Source organism: Ambystoma mexicanum, chromosome 2q (genome assembly GCF_040938575.1).
Source record: "Ambystoma mexicanum isolate Mex_15411 chromosome 2q, UKY_AmexF1_1, whole genome shotgun sequence".
Lineage (NCBI taxonomy): Eukaryota > Metazoa > Chordata > Amphibia > Caudata > Ambystomatidae > Ambystoma > Ambystoma mexicanum.
Window position 1 is genome coordinate 884,908,444 of NC_090924.1, and position 18,196 is coordinate 884,926,639.

The 18,196-nt window shown below is 43.9% G+C and overlaps 1 protein-coding gene across 4 annotated transcripts in view; it reads right to left on the reverse strand.

The window, feature by feature from the left end:
• The window catches only part of MYO3A (myosin IIIA), a 2,295,212-nt gene that overhangs the window by 1,389,161 nt on the left and 887,855 nt on the right, over positions 1 to 18,196 (reverse strand). For 2 of the 4 annotated variants that reach the window (XM_069648152.1, XM_069648151.1), the window contains exon 15: positions 5,547 to 5,582. The exons of the other annotated variants lie outside the window; for them this stretch is intronic. In XM_069648152.1, coding sequence (XP_069504253.1) covers positions 5,547 to 5,582 — 36 coding nt within the window. The remainder of the gene's footprint in view (positions 1 to 5,546; positions 5,583 to 18,196) is intronic. 4 annotated transcript variants of the gene reach the window in all.

Sequence of the window (18,196 nt, forward strand, 5' to 3'; positions counted from 1 at the left end):
ACACTTCCATTGAGATTAAGATAAAGTGCAAGAAAGAGATGCGTATATCGGAAAGCAGATTTTGACTGTGTAAATAGGAAGTTGTGGTAGTCACTGAGGGAAGTGTATGCGAGATACTGGAGGTGCTTCATGATAGTAATGTGGCAGATTCACCCTTAATGAAGAACTGACAGGGCAATTATCCAAAAAGATAGTCGTCATACGGGGCTGTAACTGGCTCCCACTCTATTTAGACTGCTCCAGAATGTTTTAGAAAAGGTTCTGTTAGGTCAGGACAGTCCACTTCTGCAATTTGCATATGATGTCATGGTTCTCAATTGCATAGAAATAGCAATACAGAAATTACTGGGTGCCTTTTGTAACTACATCATTTACATGAAGCAAAACAAAGGCAGTGATGATTGACCCAGCTCAATGCTCCATGAGAAATGTTTTGTGTAAACGTTGATCGTTTAGTAGTAGTATGTCACTTTGACTACATTGGCATCTGCTTTGAAATAAATAAAAGGGAGGGCTGAATGTGAAAATTAGTTTGAATGAATTGGTCCAGCTTTTCATTGGACTTCTAGGGCTCAATAGGAAGTTTGGGACAAATTGCCCTGCACAAGCCTTTGATGTCTCTCAATGGAGGCCATTCTCTGTGACGCTACCTGGTGATGAAGCTTACGGCTATGCACCATGTGCCAGAGTGACTGAACCATAAAATTCCTCTGTTAGAAGCCTCTTTACATTGTCAAGTAGAACTCCCACTAAACAATGGGTCCAGAGACTGGCATTGTGTCTATCGCTGATCATATTGCCCTCTTTGTTAATTGGAATAATCATTGGGATAGGCTATGGGGTAACCCAGATTCCTGAGTATACCAAGACATATTGAAAGATATTATGGGCTCTTTTTCTTGTATGAAGATTTCATGGTTAGCCTGAGTGAAGAAAACTTTGTATGGATTGGATTTTGAAACTGTGGAAGTCTCCAACTTTGATTTCTATAGATTTACAAAGGGAAGTGAGAGAAGATGTTGGGATGTGAGAAGGGAGTTTTAAGGAGAGTTTATCAGGATTATGTGGCCTCAAATATGAACGAGACAACCAGGAAGCTACTTCTACTGCTTAGATTGTGATGTGCTATTAAGACCAGGGCGACTGATGTGCACTTATTATTCTAATGTCCACACTATCACAGATGGAGATGGTCAGGGATCCCATCCCTCTTCAGGCTAAACAGTAATAAAACATGTAAGAAGGTCGCGGAATGCTTCACTTACACTAAAGAAAAGAGGGTGACAAAGAAGTGGACAGCTATAACATGATGTCCTTGCATGAGAGAAAAGAAAGCCTTGCTCCCTAGATTTGTGGTACTTGCTATGACCGGATAGGGAGAGCTGTCAAAAAGGAACATGTTATTTTGGCATTTCAAATGTGTATTGCTTTTGTCTTGGAATAGTTCTATCTTATTTTATGGATTGTGGCACACCCATTATATTGTTAGTGTATATGATGATATTTTATTGCATTATATTGTAATGGCTTTTACTACACAAAAAATGATGTAAAAAGTTAACAAGCAAGAGGGAAAGTGAATGAGAGAGAGAGAATCAACGTGGGCATTGGGAAACCTGGAAGGGGAAAGAAAATAGACATGTAAAGTGATACAGATGGGGGAAGAGAAAGGGCGAGCATGACTGAATGAGAGACTGTGCCTGAGACAGTCAGACTAAGATGATAGGGAACACATATTACAAAGGAGAATAACCATGTTTAAGGATAAGGACTATAGTGAAGGAGAAGGACTATGATAAGGTACTGTATTGAAGGAGAAGGACTGTGAGAAAGAAATGCCAGGATCGATGACTGTGAAAAAGAAGGAATGTGGCAAAGAAGAACGACTTTGATGAAGGACTCTGACAATGGAGCCGAAATGTGCTGGAGCAGATGAACCGATAAAAAACTGTGATGAAGGAGAAGTACTATGATGGATAGTGATAAGGACTCTGGTGAAGAACTGTGATGAAGGACATGAAAGAGAAGGACTGTGATGAAGGAGAAGAGCTAACAAATCAGAAGAACATGGACTGTGACAAAGGAAGACTTTGATGAAAGAAATGGAGTTGTACAAACAAATAGGACTTTGATGAAGGTGGACTGTGAAAAGAAGGATTTGCTGAAGGAGAAAGATGGTGATGAAGTGGATGGACTATGATAAAGTAGGACTGACACAATGGACTGTTGAACGAGAAGAACTGACATGGCAGACTGACTGTGATAAATAAGAATGCCTCACATAGGACAAGGACTTTGATAAAAGTGAAGGAATGGAATGAAGGGCTGTAACACAAGAGACAGCTTGTGGTGACAGACTATTGTCAAGGAGAATGACTATGATGAAATACTGTGATGAAGGACTGCGATGAAGGACTGTGACGAAGGACTATGACAAAGGAGAGGAACTATGACCAAGGACTGTAACAAAAGGGAAGGACTTTGAAGAATGACTAGGGCAGAGTAGGAGAACTATGATGAAATACAGTGATGAAGGAGAAGGACTAGGACTGCAGCAAAGAAAAGGAATGTGATAACAGAGTGCAAGAACTATGATGAAAATTGTGATGACAGAGACATACTGATGATGAAGACACGCTGTGATGAAGGAGCACAACTTTGATGAAGGAGAAGGCCTATGATGAAAGACATGGACCAAAGGTTGCATTCACACTGCGCACAAATCACAAACGTCCATGCGTAAATTGCAAGTATTTAATTGATTGTAGGTCAGCCTGACATGTTTTTCGAGCTATGTGCTCTTCGTCCGAGGCTGAACATATCATATACAAATGAGTTTTTATTTGTTTTTATTTTTTTTATTTTCATTTAGTTTATACAAACTTTTAAAAAACTTTTACTTAAAACACATACAAAACAATGCCATCTTTCGTTTTTACATATTTTCCTCTCTAGCACTATTTTGGTCAACTTCTTAAATACTGTCTTGTGTTAGTTCTCATTGGCGACACTCCTTTCTTTATTCTTAATTGCTGGTCTCTTCTGCAAATTTGTTCAAATGAGTTTTAAAACCACATCAAAATAATGTTTCCATTGAGGTAACACAAACCAAAAGACAGTTTAGCAGGGCAGAGAACCATAAGCCGCATGACAGTTCATTCGGGTTGGTGCAAATAAAAAACAATAAGAATTTCGAATTATACATTCACAGAAACATAAATGTTACGCATCCATGTAAGTATTGCATATAATACAAAAAAGGATATCAGGCGGCAGATATGCACATAAAGATTAATTTATAACATATCCTAATTTCATTTATAACAAAGCACGTACTCTTAAGAACATACTTAGCCCTTCTTTTATGCACAACACGCAATCAAAACAAACCTGGTTGCAATTGGCACAGAACAAAGGTTTCTACAAATGCGGGGGCTGCTCAATGTGTGCCCATGCTTTGGAAACCAAAACAGTTGACTTTGGAATCTTGGTAATCCCAGTAAATAAAACCACCTGGCCTATATATGACAGTGAACAAAAAGAAGGGCTAGACATGTGATGTTATCAGTGATGTCATCAATGACATTTGTGATGTCATCTTTGATGTCTGGGTGTTAGTCTTAGCAGTGCACGGTGGCGGCGCGAGTTATGGTTGCTTAGCTTACCATATCTTGCACATTTCTGAGGTTTTTTGGTTTTATTTGTAACCATAACGTCCCTTTGACAACGTTTCTTGATTGAATTTCATAGGTTTTCATTAGTGCAACTTAACCATATGTCCCTTTAACAAGGTTTTTTCATTGAATATATATAGATATATAACACTTGTACGTACATTGTTCTGGATGTTAATACAATACACGGCACCTTGGAACTCAAACAAAAACTATACTCCAATGTCAGGAGTTTGAAGGATTATAATAATTGTGCTGCAGTGAATTTGTGATGATGCACATGTATCGTACAATGTATGTTGCTTTTAATGAACCATTTACAATGTGGGAACAGGATTCAGAAACAGCAAAAACGAATGAAGTAAGGGAATACTGGCATTACAAAATAGTAAATTGCACGTTTACATTGGGATCACAATGTTTGAGATCCCGTTGCTTGCATTCTCTGCTTCCAGATTCTACAATCGAGATTACTAGACATCCCAAGGCAAAATGGCTGAAACTGTCTGGCAGGGTGACATTCACCTTCTTACTTCTACTAACTCAGTATTTTACGTTTTTTTCAGTAGAAGATGGAGTTGCTTTGAAAAAGTCACGCGAAAGTGGCGAAACGCGTCAGATTGCTTGCACTCTTCTGGCATAAACAATACTGGAATGATGAACGTTTTTAAGAAATTATGAATTCTTTAAATAAAGTTTAAAATATTTTATTAAACTTCCAAACTTTTTTTGGCCCTTTTACTAATTCAAGTGGGGAAGATGTGTGTGTGTGTGTGTGCGTGCGTGCGTGCGTGTGTGTGTGTGTTTCACATGCGGGAGCGGGAAACGGAATGCAAAGGGAGGAGGATCAGGGGAACAGTGTTTGTAGGGCTTTCTTCGACAGAGCACATGGCAAAGGTTGGGGGTGAGAATGGAATGTCTGAGGGTGTCCAGTGCATTGGAGGACGGCAGGGAGAGGACACTCAATGAAATGATGTTTCCCAGCAGCGCAGAAGCCAGACTCGGGAAATCATCCTGTGGTGAAAAGGGCATGCGGAGAAACATCATAGATCCGTCGAACGTACCGCTAGGAGTCTTCATTTGCTCCTTCTATTTCAAATTGCTGGGTCAGTTTTGTTTTGGGAACATGGGCAGATGAAAGTTGCCTCTTTGCTCTCTTCCCTTTCCATTCTTTACTTGCTTTCCTCAAACTCAAACGACAAAATGGTTAGTTCTCAGTTTTGATTCATTTAACTGTTTGATGATACAGTTGTATCCATAAGTTGCTGTTTGGGAAAGCCAATCGTAATCCACCTTCAGGACCCCAGAGATTTGAAAATGTTTACTTTACACAAAGATTTCTCTTAGTGGCTCCAATATCTGCATTCGTTTCTCTGATTCCATTAAAATGAAATAATAAGGAGATATTATGTACCTACCAACTGAAACAGCCTAGATCTAGATCTAAGAACACACTAGAGGATGGATGGAGGAATTCAAAAAAGGAATTTTATCTGTGACTCACACACGCTGTGATGTGTGATTGTTTACGCTGCTGATCTGCCCAGTGGACATGTTGTGCTTCTTAAGTGTGCGTGGAGGGGTTGAGCGGGGGTGGGGGTAAAGGTGAGCTTTTAACATAACCCAGGCATTAATTACCTTGCATTTAATTAACGCTTTCCATAATTGTGTTACTCCCATACATCTACATTAAAAAAGGTAAAACAAAGTCAAGCCTGGTCTCTTCTCCATTATCCTGAGAAACACATGGTAGATCCAAATATTTACAAGAAATGGAATGCTACAGGAAGAAGATTTAGTCTTAATGTCTCTTCAGTAAAGGCACATTTTCTTGAAAACAAGTATTTTCCATAAATCCAAAGATTCCCTTACCTGAAGACAATAGTCTTCACTTTTATCTTGAGATTTCTAGGGAAACAGATGACAGGGATGTTAGTAAAGTTCATGCTTCATTTAAAGCGGATAGAGGAATTGCCTACAGCACATCATTGCATAGAATTGGCCCAATAGATAATGGATGTGAACAAGCCACGGTCTACAGATGCACACGGGTTACAATCTGGGGAAATGGTACACAAATGGGTATAATATACTAACAAGTGTTGCATTACATTTTCATGCAAAAAATAAACGGAATCTCATTGACTCAAAAAAAATCAAAAATATGTGCTCCAATATGGCTTAGTTTGGTCTGACCTGCAAGGCAGACACACACTATTCTAGGTGACACCTGTGAAGTTTTAATATAAAGTTAGTAATGAGGAAAAGTTATACAATTTGCTTCCAAGGCATTTGACAGATGGGGTTTAATCAGAAATCACCCTATTTGGGAATCGGATCCTGCTTTCTTTATTAACACTTATGTGTTGTCTATATGTCATTCATAAAGTGGCAGTGAACCTGGGACTTAAGGCGCCCTCCCTGGACACTGACATCAGAGTAATGCAGTAGCAAATTCATTGTTCCTTCTGAACTAGACAGGCTGCATCATTACAGCTGGTGATGCCTGTTCCTCGGGACTCTCAGGCATTTAGCCAACAGTCACATGACACTCGCACCCCAACCATGAAGATTATGGTCTCAGTGTTTTGCAGGTAGAATCTGTACACAGCTTTTCCTGATCTTGAACCAATAATCAATCCAGCGAAGTAAGACTCTCTATTTGGAGAGGAGGCCTGACCACCAACATGATTGAAAATAAGTATTACATAGTTTTCCATTCTAACAGGAAATCTCTCAAATTTATCAGGGGGTGTTAATACACTAACACAAGAAATTGCAATCTCACTGCAATGGACCACCAACACATTCTTAGTTTGCAGTCAGGGTCAGGCACTCTGAGAATTGTCTTGCGTTGACCCAACTTCATGGTTCCATTTCCTTGTGCATGAGCAAGAATACATACAATGAATGCTATTACTCAACAGACTGACACTGCTTGTTCGTAGTGCACATTTAAATTAGTGGCATCCCTGGCTAATGAACGAGGCTAGTTTCCTACTGTGCGATCGCATATGTTTGTGGTAGCACTCAGAGAGACGTTATGGGGCTCATGTCCAATATGGCGAAGAGTGAAATGCATTTGCAAAATGCAAGCGTAAACCTTTTACGCTTGCATTTCACCCCACATCATATTTTCATTCATTTCTATGTTGGTAAGGGGGCATGGATCATAATTCATGATTCTGCCTACCCCATCCTCTGGCCATGCAAATGCGACAGCATTAACTCGAGCATGCCATGTTCATGCTGGTGTATATGCTCTGGAGTCCTAAGGAAGCACGCATAAAGCAGGCAGATTGCACAGGAATCCATTGTAAACGGTGCCTGCTAGGCATACATAGCCAGCAGTGTTTACTCATTTTTCATTGCAAAAAACAAAAGGGAGGCGTTAAGGTGAGTATGCCCCCACTTTACACCTCTCTTTAGAACCCTGATATGCAAATGATGAGGAGTATGTGAAGGGGACCAGTTTGCACCTAAATGCAAAAGGAGCAGGTCCCCTATGTAATTTAAGGGGAATCCAAACATGAGCCCCTAAGTGTGAATCGATTTTGCCTTTGACAAAAGAGAGTGCAAGACTATTCTCGCTCAGAATGTCTGGATGGCAAAATGTTATGTTATGTTATGTTATCAATGCTTATAAAGCACACTATCACCCAGAGGTATCTTGGTACTGGAATATCACAGGACAAGCAATACACTATGACCTAAAAAGAAGGGTCATTAAGGATCGCCTAAATTGCAGATGGTTAGAAAGATTTGTAAGTGGGGGTGGTAAGGTGTTCAAAAGTTGCGCAGGCACCACAGAAAAGGCCCGGCCGCCCACTCTAGTGCATCAAAAAGTAGAAACACAGAGCATGCCAGCAGATCTAGAACCGAGCTCCCGATTTGGGAAGTAACAAACAAATTTGTCCCAGAGGTATTCAGCCGTTTGACCCTGCAGAGCAGGGTGGACCAAGCAAAGCGATTTGAATTTAATATGTTGGGCTACAGGTAGTCAATGCAGTGCCCGTAGGACTGGGGTGATATGAACTCCATTCAGGAACCCAGTGGCAACTCGAGCCACAAGAGTTTGAAGACGCAGAAGTCGCCGGACTAAGCATTTAAGCTGGGCAAGATAGAGCGTGTTACAATAGTCCAAGTGACTAAGAACAAGGGCCGTCACGACTGGGGACCATAGTTGGGGAGGTTTGAGAGGGAGTACTTTCTGCAAGATCTTCAAATGGAAATGCCCTGCCTTACACACCACAGAGACCATGGAGAGAGTGGAGGAGACCATAAACCCAAGGTCTTTTACAGTCGTGACTGGAACGAGAAGACACCCAAGTGAAGGTGGCCAGAAGGAGGACACCCAGAGTAAAGGATTGGGTGGGGGGCACCCACCACCAGAACCTCCGTATTGTCTGTTGAGTTTCAGCCAGTTGTGGTTCATCCAGTCTCCCACGATAGCAAGACACTGGAAAAGATGGGACAATGTCTCAGCCTGCTCAAGATCTAACCGGATCAGGATCTGAGTGTAGTTGGCATAAGAATAGCATCTGATGCCAAAGGAGTGGATGACACGCACAAGTGGCTGAATATAGATGTTAAAACGTGTGGAAAGAGAATAAGGAAGTGAAGAGTTAGTTAAAGAACTTGGCCCCCCTCAGCCAGGAATGAAGTGTACAATGTCAACACCAGGCCGAAAATGCTGGCATGGGCCATGCGGGCCAACAGGTTTGGGTGGTCGACAGTATCAAATGCTGCTGATAAGTCAAGCAGAATCAGGGCACCCACCCCAACCCTGTTGACCAACCTGGCTAGGGCATCCTGTACCCACACCAGGACACGCGCTGTGCCTCAGCCAGTCGGACTGCTGACTGGAAGAGGTCAAAGAATCCTGAGGTCCCAAAAAAGATGAGAGAAGTGGAGGGATCAGAACCTCTAAATGTTTCATTAAAAAGGCAGCAAGGAAATAGGACGAAGGTTAGAGGGGATTCAAGGGTCCAAAGAGGGCTTCTTTAGAAGTGGGATGACAGCAGCTTGTTTCAATTCCCTAGGCATATAACCTGACTGGCAGGAAGCATCGATGGCCTGGGTAATCCCACCTAGATGTCCAGTAGAAATGTCTTGCAAACAGACAAAGGCACCGGATCTGAAGGGGCTGCCGACTTCAGTTGGTTTATCGATGCACTGATCAGCTTCTCTGAAAACATAGGGAAGGGTGACCACTTAGGAGGGCATACAACCTCGCCAACGCCTGTGGCTGTACTGACTGGGACAGTAGCCTGAGTGGCCAACAAGATATTAGAATGAATAGTATTGATGGGAGTGACAAAAAACTGGGACAGAGAGTCACAGAGCTCCTGTGACGGAATACTATTTGTAGTATGAGTGGCATAAGAGGACAGTGATCTGACCACAGAGACTAGCTCCCTGGGCTTACTAAGCACTTTGTCGATTTTCTGTTTGAGAAAGGCTTTTTTTGCTGCAAGGACAGCAGCATATTAGCCAGTGGCACTTTGCCTATTGCATGCTCTTTCAGTAGGGCTGTATGTACGGCGCCACCTCCGCTCAGCCTGCCTGAGCTCAAGGCGGGCTATCTTAAGCTGGTCAGAAAACCATGGCTCAGATGGTTTCCTCTGCAGTTGGGTCCTCCTAAGGGGGCCACGTTGTCTGCCGCCTCATCCATTGAATGCGACGGAAGAGAGAGGTCTTCCTCATGGGATAGACTGCACTTTGCACTCACTAATGAAACCACTGCCTTAAGGTCTGCCGAGCACCAGTTGCAGTCCTAGGATTTTGTGGGGTGGGGGGGAACTCTTTGAGGGAGTCATGGGAATTTCATAGAAAAAAGTCATACGGTAGCGGTCGAACCAAAGTATAGGTTCTGCAGGAAACATGGCTAATTCCGATTTGTTGGCCAACACAAGATCAAGCGTGTTCCCTAACTCCTGAGTAGGTTCCGTCACGAAATGATGCAAAGAAACTATACTGAGCAATGTCACAAATACAGTACAGGTTTCCAGTCAATAGCAACCTTTTCTTAGAAAATGCCCAGTGAGCATTTATTTTACCTAACTTTCCAGAGTGGTATCTGAGGTGTAGAAACAATGCATAGCATCTCTGTGCATTTGGTTTACACCTTGCATACCACTATGGGTCATTTTCATGATTTTTGGTGGTGGAGCTGGGGCACAGAAATTACCCATTCCACCTGCACTGTACAGTCTGGCAGCAAATATCACATGCATTTACCGCAGCATGATCTTTTAATGCTTGTGCAAATACATTGGATTTCCCTGAGTTTTGCACCTACTGAAAGCAGGCAGATTCCACAGTAATCCATTTTAAATGCTGCCTGCCATTTGCACTAGAAGTTTCAAAAACAAGTCTTGATGCAATTACGTCTGCTTTTACGCCTTTTTTTTATTTTATTTTATACGGTTTATACAAACCTTTAAAATGTTTTACAAACACATTAACAAGACAACATGTAACATGCGTCATCTTATATCATTTACATATTCCTCCCTTCCTCTTCCTTCCTCCATCGTCCAGTTTGCCCAATACTCCTTATTAGCCGGTTCTTATTTCTTATGCGATGTCAACCAGACTTAGACGCTCTTCAATTGTTCTTAAAAAGAGTGTCAGAGGAATTAACAGTTTGAAGTCGGTTCCATTGAACATGTAACCCCACCAATCATCCGCATCCAAGGAGGGATGATTGTCGCTCCAAGGGCCCAGGTGTAAAGTTCTTTCATTACGGAGTTTGGTGCAAAAAAGAACCAGATGCTTCAGTGTTTCCGGTTTACTTATGCAAAATCTACACATAATGTTCATGTTATTGTTACCTCTCCACTTCTGTAGTCGCTCTTTAGTTTTGAATACATTCATGCGAAATAACATGAAAAGTCTACATGCCTCATGATCTGGAAAAAGAGTGATATATCGTTGTGCCTGGTTAAATGCACGAGCCTCAGCTGGAACGTCTATCATCAATTTTGCTGCGGCTCTTTGTGCAAATTTTCGCTCCCAATCTATACGCCATATTTTTGTTTTTACAGCGTTAGGATTTTCATGTAGAGTGAGGATCTTAATGTCAAATTCAGTTAATAAGCTTTCGCATCTCCGCATCCACATGGCCACTAGATTCTGACCATTTTCCGATGCGCTATGGAGAATTTCAAACTGCAGAATATTTTCTTGTACTCTGGTCTTGCGAAATAAGGATAACAGATTCCAAATAATTCTGGCCTGGAGTGAAATAAGGGAAAGTTTTTATCTGATGCAAGCCGTATTCGTTCCTCTTGGGAGTCCCAAGACTTTCGTCCAGAATTGATTCTCTAATGAGGACCATAGTTCGTGTGTACAGCCCAGCGCATTTTCGGCCCCATAGATCAATACTGGAACGACCTTCTGTTGATAAAACAATCTTAATGGTTCAAGAGAGAACTTCCCGAATTTCTTTTTCATGGTGACGGCTTGACTGGATAGTTGAACACATTTCCTCTTAGTGTCAGCAATCCAAGGACCATCATTGATACAAGAACTTAGTATCATTCCCAAATATTTCACCTTTTGCAAATTTCTAAGTGGAATTCCACCCAATGTCCATCTGAACTTTTTAGCTGTTTTCAAAGAACCTCCTTTCAGATTTTTGAATATTAAGATTTCACTTTTATTTGAGTTAATCAACAGCCGGTTCTTGTTTACATAACACTGGACGGCGTCTAGTTTTCTTTGTAGACCGATTGGCATTAAGTCCATCACAACGAGATCATCTGCATAAAGCAACCAACTTATGTGTGATCCATTTATTTTCGGCGGTAAAGAACTTACTGCATCCATCGAGATGCCAATGTCGGATATGAACAAGCTGAAAATGGCTGCAGCAAGCCGGCAACCTTGCTTTACACGGTTGCCTGTAGCTACTGCCGTTGACAACCTTCCAGCTTGGTCCAAACGAATCTTAATCGATGTTTCTATATGTAGTTCTTGGATTGCAGATACAAGGCCTTCAGGGCGGCCCCACTGCCGCAGTTTTGCCCACAGGAGGACACGGTCGACAGTGTCAAAAGCACTAGAAAAATCTATAAACGCTAAGTAGACAGCTGTGTTAGTTTTTATGGCCTCCATCTTTGCCAGGTTCAATAAAAGTAAATTCAAAGAGCAGCCCACTTGTTTGACAAAACCTGCCTGTCTAGCATCAACATGACCCGATTCTGATGCCCATTGGACCAGTTTTTGTTGCAGGGTGGTAGCATAGATTTTGCCCAGGACATCTAACAAGGCCACTGGTCAATAGTTTTTCGGATTTGACCTATCCCCTTTTTTAAAAATAGGCACAATGATTGCTGTTTTCCATGATTTGGGAGAGGTGCCTAAGTTATTTATTCTTTCGAATAAAACCACGCATATCTCAGCCCAAATCTCAGGGTGTTGTTTTATGGTGTAATTCGCTAGGCCGTACGGGCCGGGAGCTCTTGAGTTATTGGCCCTGGTTATTATATCCACAATCTCATCTTTGCAATATGTAAGACTTCTAGGTGGGAATATTAGCTTTGTCTCGTCACCCACCGATGTGGTCCCCCTGTAAAGTACCTCAAAGTGGACGTCCAAGCTGTTTCCGTCACCGAACACGTTTGCTATGACTTTTGCAGGGCCTGCATATTATTTGTGATCCTCCAAAACTCTCTTATGTTTTTGTTCTTAAGGATGGATAACATTGTCTCGGCATCATTTTGCAATATCATGTGAGCATGGGCCTTCAGCCAGTTCTTGTAAGACTGCTTAGCCATTTTGATTTGCAGCTTTCTAATAGTCGAATCTAATTGTCGTGCATTACTAATTGCCAGTCGCATCTTCCGTTTCTGTTTCTGAATTTCGGGATCGAACCAATTTTTTCGAGCCAAATTTGTTTTTTTCAATTCAGTGTTCTTGATCTTGAATTGGAACAAAAGCTGGTCATATTCCAGTTCAGTACTGTCCTGACAATAAGCTGTTGATATCTGAGAGACCTCTTGTTCCTCAAGATGCAGTTTTACCCTGTTTGCTACTGCTGAGATAGTGTGTTGCCATTTCGGGGAATCATCCTTTGAAGCAGTAAGGAGTTTTGTTATTAACATGTTATGATCACTGTTTGTTTGAATCTTGATCTCAAAAGATTTTATTCTGGCATGCAAATCAGTTGATACAAAGACATAATCGATTATTGATGCAGAATCGGCCCGCTGCCATGTCGGGGCAGGTGGCTTATCCCCAATTGTATTTCCGTTCAGCATTTGCAGTTGTCTAATTTCCATCTCTTCAAGCCAGTCGTTGGCGACCGCCTTTTTGTCTTTGGTTATCAGTTTAAAGAGATCCACGTTCAGGTCCCCACATATCAAGATGTTTGCCCCTACCTTCCTTTCAAGAACGGTATCCAGAATTTCAGCGATTTTCTCCATAAATTCATGTTGACCTACTTTATGATGGTTCCAGTAAACATTTAAAAGTCTTATTTCATCGTCGGGCTCACAACCCAGATTCCGTTTTAAGATAGTGGTTTCCTGAATAAACGGAGAATGGTTGTGGGACTTTGCAATCCTAAAGCTCGAGGCCCTATTTACCCAGGTTAGCAACCCTGCCATTGGTCGCCATTTCACCATTTTTATTGCTGGTTTCATGGCTACTTCGAAATTGTTCACTAATGGCATTTCAGTTAGCCATGTCTCCTGCAAACATGCAACCGTCAGACCCTCCAGCCAGTTTGTATTGAAGAGATGTGTAAAACCTCGCATGTTCCAGGAGGCCACCAAACACTCTTGTAACTTGACTCTTCGGCGGCAAGCCAACCCCAATCATCATTCTCCTTTCCTGTACTAATACAGTTATGCATTTCGGCTACAGGCATTTGATGCTCTTGGTTTCCACTGATGGTAATTCTAATGCTCTGATCTCTTCTGACCTTCCCCTCTCCCTCCCTCTCTCCACTCCTCTCTCCTGGAGCGATCACTTTCTCCTATCCTCCTACCTCTCCCTCCCTAACCCACAGGCAAAGCCACCCTCTTCACTGCCTCCCACCTTCTCGGTCATCCGACCCATGAAGCGCGTGTCAGTTGAGGCTTTCGCTGCTACCTTTTCGCCCCCTTCTCCCCCCTCGGCTGACTCCCACCCTGACACAGCCCTCTCCATGCTCTATTCCTCTATATCTGATACTCTCGATATCCTTGCCCCCGTCATGAGAATCCGCCTGAAGCCCAAAGCCAAATGTAACTCCTGGTATGACTCGGATCTCGTCACCCTAAAACGCAAGTGCAGGGTGGCAGAGAGGAAATGGCGTGCTTCATGTTCATCCTCTGACAAACTGGCCTGCCGCCTGCTCCAAAGGCAATACCGGCTCTCCGTTCTCACCAAGAAGAGAGCCCTTATCCAAGCCCGCATCTCTGAGGCATCTAACAACTCGGCCGAACTCTTTAAAATCTGCAAGGAGCTGGCCAACCCTGCTGCAGTCTCTACCTCTCCTGTCCCCTCCCAGGCCCTTTTCACTGCACTGGCCTCGCACTTCATCTCAAAAACTCAGGACATCCTGTCCTCGCTCTCCTCCTCTCACCTCCCTCCCTCTCTTCCCGGCTCTTCCTCTTGCTCTCTTGCAGCCGCCCCTCCGCCCTCCTTCTCTGCTTTTCCACCTTTTTCTGCTGATGAGGTTTCCAGACAAGTCCGATCTATGAAAGCCTCGTCTAAACAGGTTCACCCCTGTTCCTCCAAAACCATCAAGGACCACATCGACTCCCTGGCTCCTGCCCTGGCTGACTTTTGCAACCACTCATTCGCCTCTGGAGTCTTCCCATCCCTCCTCAAGCACTCCCTTGTGCACCCCCTCCTCAAGAAACCCTCTTCCGACCCCTCCTGCCCGGCCAACTATCGCCCAATCTCCATTACTCCCTTCCTGGGCAAGCTCCTGGAGAAACTGGCCATCTCCCAGCTTAACCTCCATGCTGAATATGTTGGTAACCTTCATGACCATCAATCCGGCTTCAGAGCGGCCAGAAGCACGGAAACTGCTCTCCTGAACATCCGTGAGGACCTGCTCCTGAACCTCGATTCCAACACTCCCTGTGTTCTCATTCTGCTCGATCTCTCCTCTGCCTTTGACACTGTCAACCATTCCATCCTGCTCAACCGTCTCCGTGATAACCTGGGTATCACTGGTCAGGCTCTGGCATGGCTGACCTCTTTCCTTTCCGGTCGACCCTCCCAGGTCCAAATGGGCTCCTTCCTCTCCGACATCTTTTTCTCCACCTGTGGTGTCCCCCAGGGATCCAACCTCTCTCCCTGGCTTTTCAACCAGTATCTGGCACTCCTTGCCCACCGCATCGCCGCTCTCTGCCCCCACTTCCAGTGCTATGCGGACGATACCCAGCTCATTTTCAGGCTACCCTCGGCCTCCTCCTCTTCTTCCCTCATCTCCGACTGTCTGTCTGCTATCCAGGAATGGTGTGCCGCCAATGACCTCTGCCTTAACGCCAGTAAGACTGAGATTCTACTCATCGGCACACCCACTCCCTCCTTCCCTGCAGCTCTCCGGACCGGCCTCCCTTGGCCCCCTTCCTGCCCCTACCTGCAAGGCTAAAAACCTTGGGGTCATCTTCGACTCCACACTCTCCTTCTCTCCTCATATATCTGACGTCTCTAAGAAGTCACACTACCAGCTGCACCTCCTCAGAGGTATTCTTCCCTTCCTCTCCTTCCCCCAGAAGCTCACTGTCTCCCGAGCCCTGGTTCTCTCAAGGCTGGATTACTGTAACAGCCTCTATCCTAATCTGCCTGCCTCCACTCTCCGCCCTCTGCAACTTATCCAGAACAGAACTGCGAGACTTGTCCTTGGCCTCAAGCCCAGGGACCGTATCTCTCCAGGACTGAAATCTCTTCACTGGCTCCCAGTGGCTGCGAGGATTAAGTTCAAAACCCTCTGCATTGTCCACAAGGCCTTCTGGGGCCTGGGGCCTAAATACCTTCAACTCTCTCTTCCTAAATATCTTCCTTCACGAGCCCTTCGCTCATCCGTCTCCAACTCCCTCATGGTCAGCCGCTTCTCGAAGCAACGAGCTGGAGGTAGATCTCTCTCCGCAGCAGGGGCCTCCCTCTGGAACAGCCTTCCTGCCTCCCTGAAACTTGAGGAGAACCATCTCCGGTTCCGGAAGCACCTCAAAACCTTCCTCTTCGCTTCTGCCTTCTCTCTCCCTCTCCCCTGCTAAACCTGCCTAACTCCCCACTGAAATTCTGCACTAAACCTGCATCTTGGCCACTCTCAGCGACCTCGGTCCAGGGCCCAGCCACTCTCCACTTGCACTTCCTCCCTGGCTCCCCCTGCACTGTGGGACTGTCACTGTATCCCTACAGCCCCCTTCCTAGCACTTGCTCTGCACTTACCTCGCACTTGCCACCAGCTGGCCCTTTTATTTATTATTTATTATTTTATTAGGCTACTTACCGTGTACTGCACTTTCCCCCCAACTCCTCCACCTGCACTTTCCCCTTTTCCCCTTACCTCTGCACTTGCCCGATCTGAATGACACCTGGCCTAGTAGGATCGTTTGTCTGTCTTCCCCTTGTTTCCCTCCCTCCCTGCCTCGTCGCGCCTTGAAACACTTGTGTATAGGCGCGTTACAAATACCATATCATATCATATCTCTGTTTTGGGTGCTTCCAATACACTTGTGTCCTTCATCATCTTAGAGTTAGAATTTAGCTCCTCTATTCTGTGGCCTTCGCATGGTAGATTCGGCCACTGGTCTCCAACCTTCAGCTTTCCTTTACTCATTTTGGTTTGTGAGTGCTCTTTTTTGTTCAAAGAGCGCAACACAGTTCTTTGGTACAAGCAGCTTAATGCTTCTCCATCGTCTCGTGGAATCCATACATCATGTTTCGGACTAAAGGAGTCCACTGAGTAGACTTGAAATCCTAGTGAGAATAGCGCAACATTTGCCTCGATGATTGTGTTTGCTATCAATGAAGAACCAACATGGAGAATTACTTTGTCATTTCATTCCTCATTCGGAAATTCAACAATTTTTAGGTCTTTAGATGTGATAGCACGTAAGCTGGGAATCAAATCAAATAGTCTAGTGATGTTAGCACGATTTAAAATCAACCTGTCCTTCGAGTCGATCCTCTCGATCATCACCTTGAAACCTTGTTCCGTTTCATTCTCTCTTTTGGCCTTACCTCTGTGTCTCCCATGGGAGACCACCTGTGGGGCCAAGTGAGCGGTAGTTGAAGAATCCTTTGTTTTTCGTGTAGAGGTTCTGTCCCCACCTACCCCAGATCTTCGATTATCTTCGCTATTTAGATTCTCTTTGCATTTCGTGGTGGTTTGGGAGTTCTCTCTTTCTCTTGTTTGTGCATCTTTTAATCTATTACATAAGTTAGTCCTTTTTTCATATACGGTTACAAACGGTGGACTTCTCAGAATATTATGGTCTACTTCTGGGTTTGCATGTTCATTAACAAGGTGACATGTTCTTAACCTCTTTGAAGACACCATCTGTGGAGAGGCGGCCTGCTCCAAATTTTGGACCCTCGGCCCTAAGCCTGTAGAGATTTCCGTCTCTATTTCTGATGGGCGAACATTAGGTAAGTTCTTTTGTGTGTCTACTATCATTTTATAGTGGCTTTTATCAGGTCCTTTTGTGACCTCCACTTCCTCTGTGTCATCATACGTTGACATATTCAGGAGCTCTTTAGGAATCTCATCCATTGATTTAACCACCTCTTCCTCCGAATGAAAAGAGACCACTTCCTTAGTCTGTTCTGATGTATGGATGTTTTCTTTCAATTTGCTTTCAGTTAAATCTTTCGTCACTATTTGAACGAAATTTACATTTCTCAAAAATGTTCTTACTCCCGTATTTTTGTTAGTTCTTTTTCTCATTAGGTTCTTTGATTTTTTTATCATCTTTGCGGGTTTAGTTTTAGGTTCACCCAGGGTCTTGCAGTTTACAGGAGTACCTCCAAAAATCGAGAATACATTTGGCTTCACTGTGCCCTTGCTGGCAATTAGTATAACTTCTTCTTTACTGCTTTGCAGTACTGTATTGGAAGTTGTTGGCCTTTGATTGACAAAACCTAACTTCCTCTTACAGGCCCTTGCCTGTTCAAAGGCAGTGTTAAAGGAGATATTGGGCCTCATTACGACTCAGGCGGTAAGGGGTTAACGGCAGCGTAAACAGCGCCGACCCTTACCGCCTGAGTACGAGGTCCCTTAGCGCCATGGAGGTTTTAACACCTGCTTTTAGCAGGTGTTAAAATCCATGGCGCTAAGTGACCATGGAGTTAATTACGCCACCGTAATTTACAGTGGCGTAATTAACGCCTTCCCCACTCCCATTATGCCGTATGGGGCAAAAATGGGAATGGGGAAGGGTAAATGGGGATTGGGGACTTACCGCCCCCGCCAACCTCAGAATGGGGTGTTAAGTCCGCCAACCACCATGGCGTAAACGTAGTTTACGCCATGGTGGTAAAGTCACGGCCCAGGCGGTAACTTACCGCCTGGG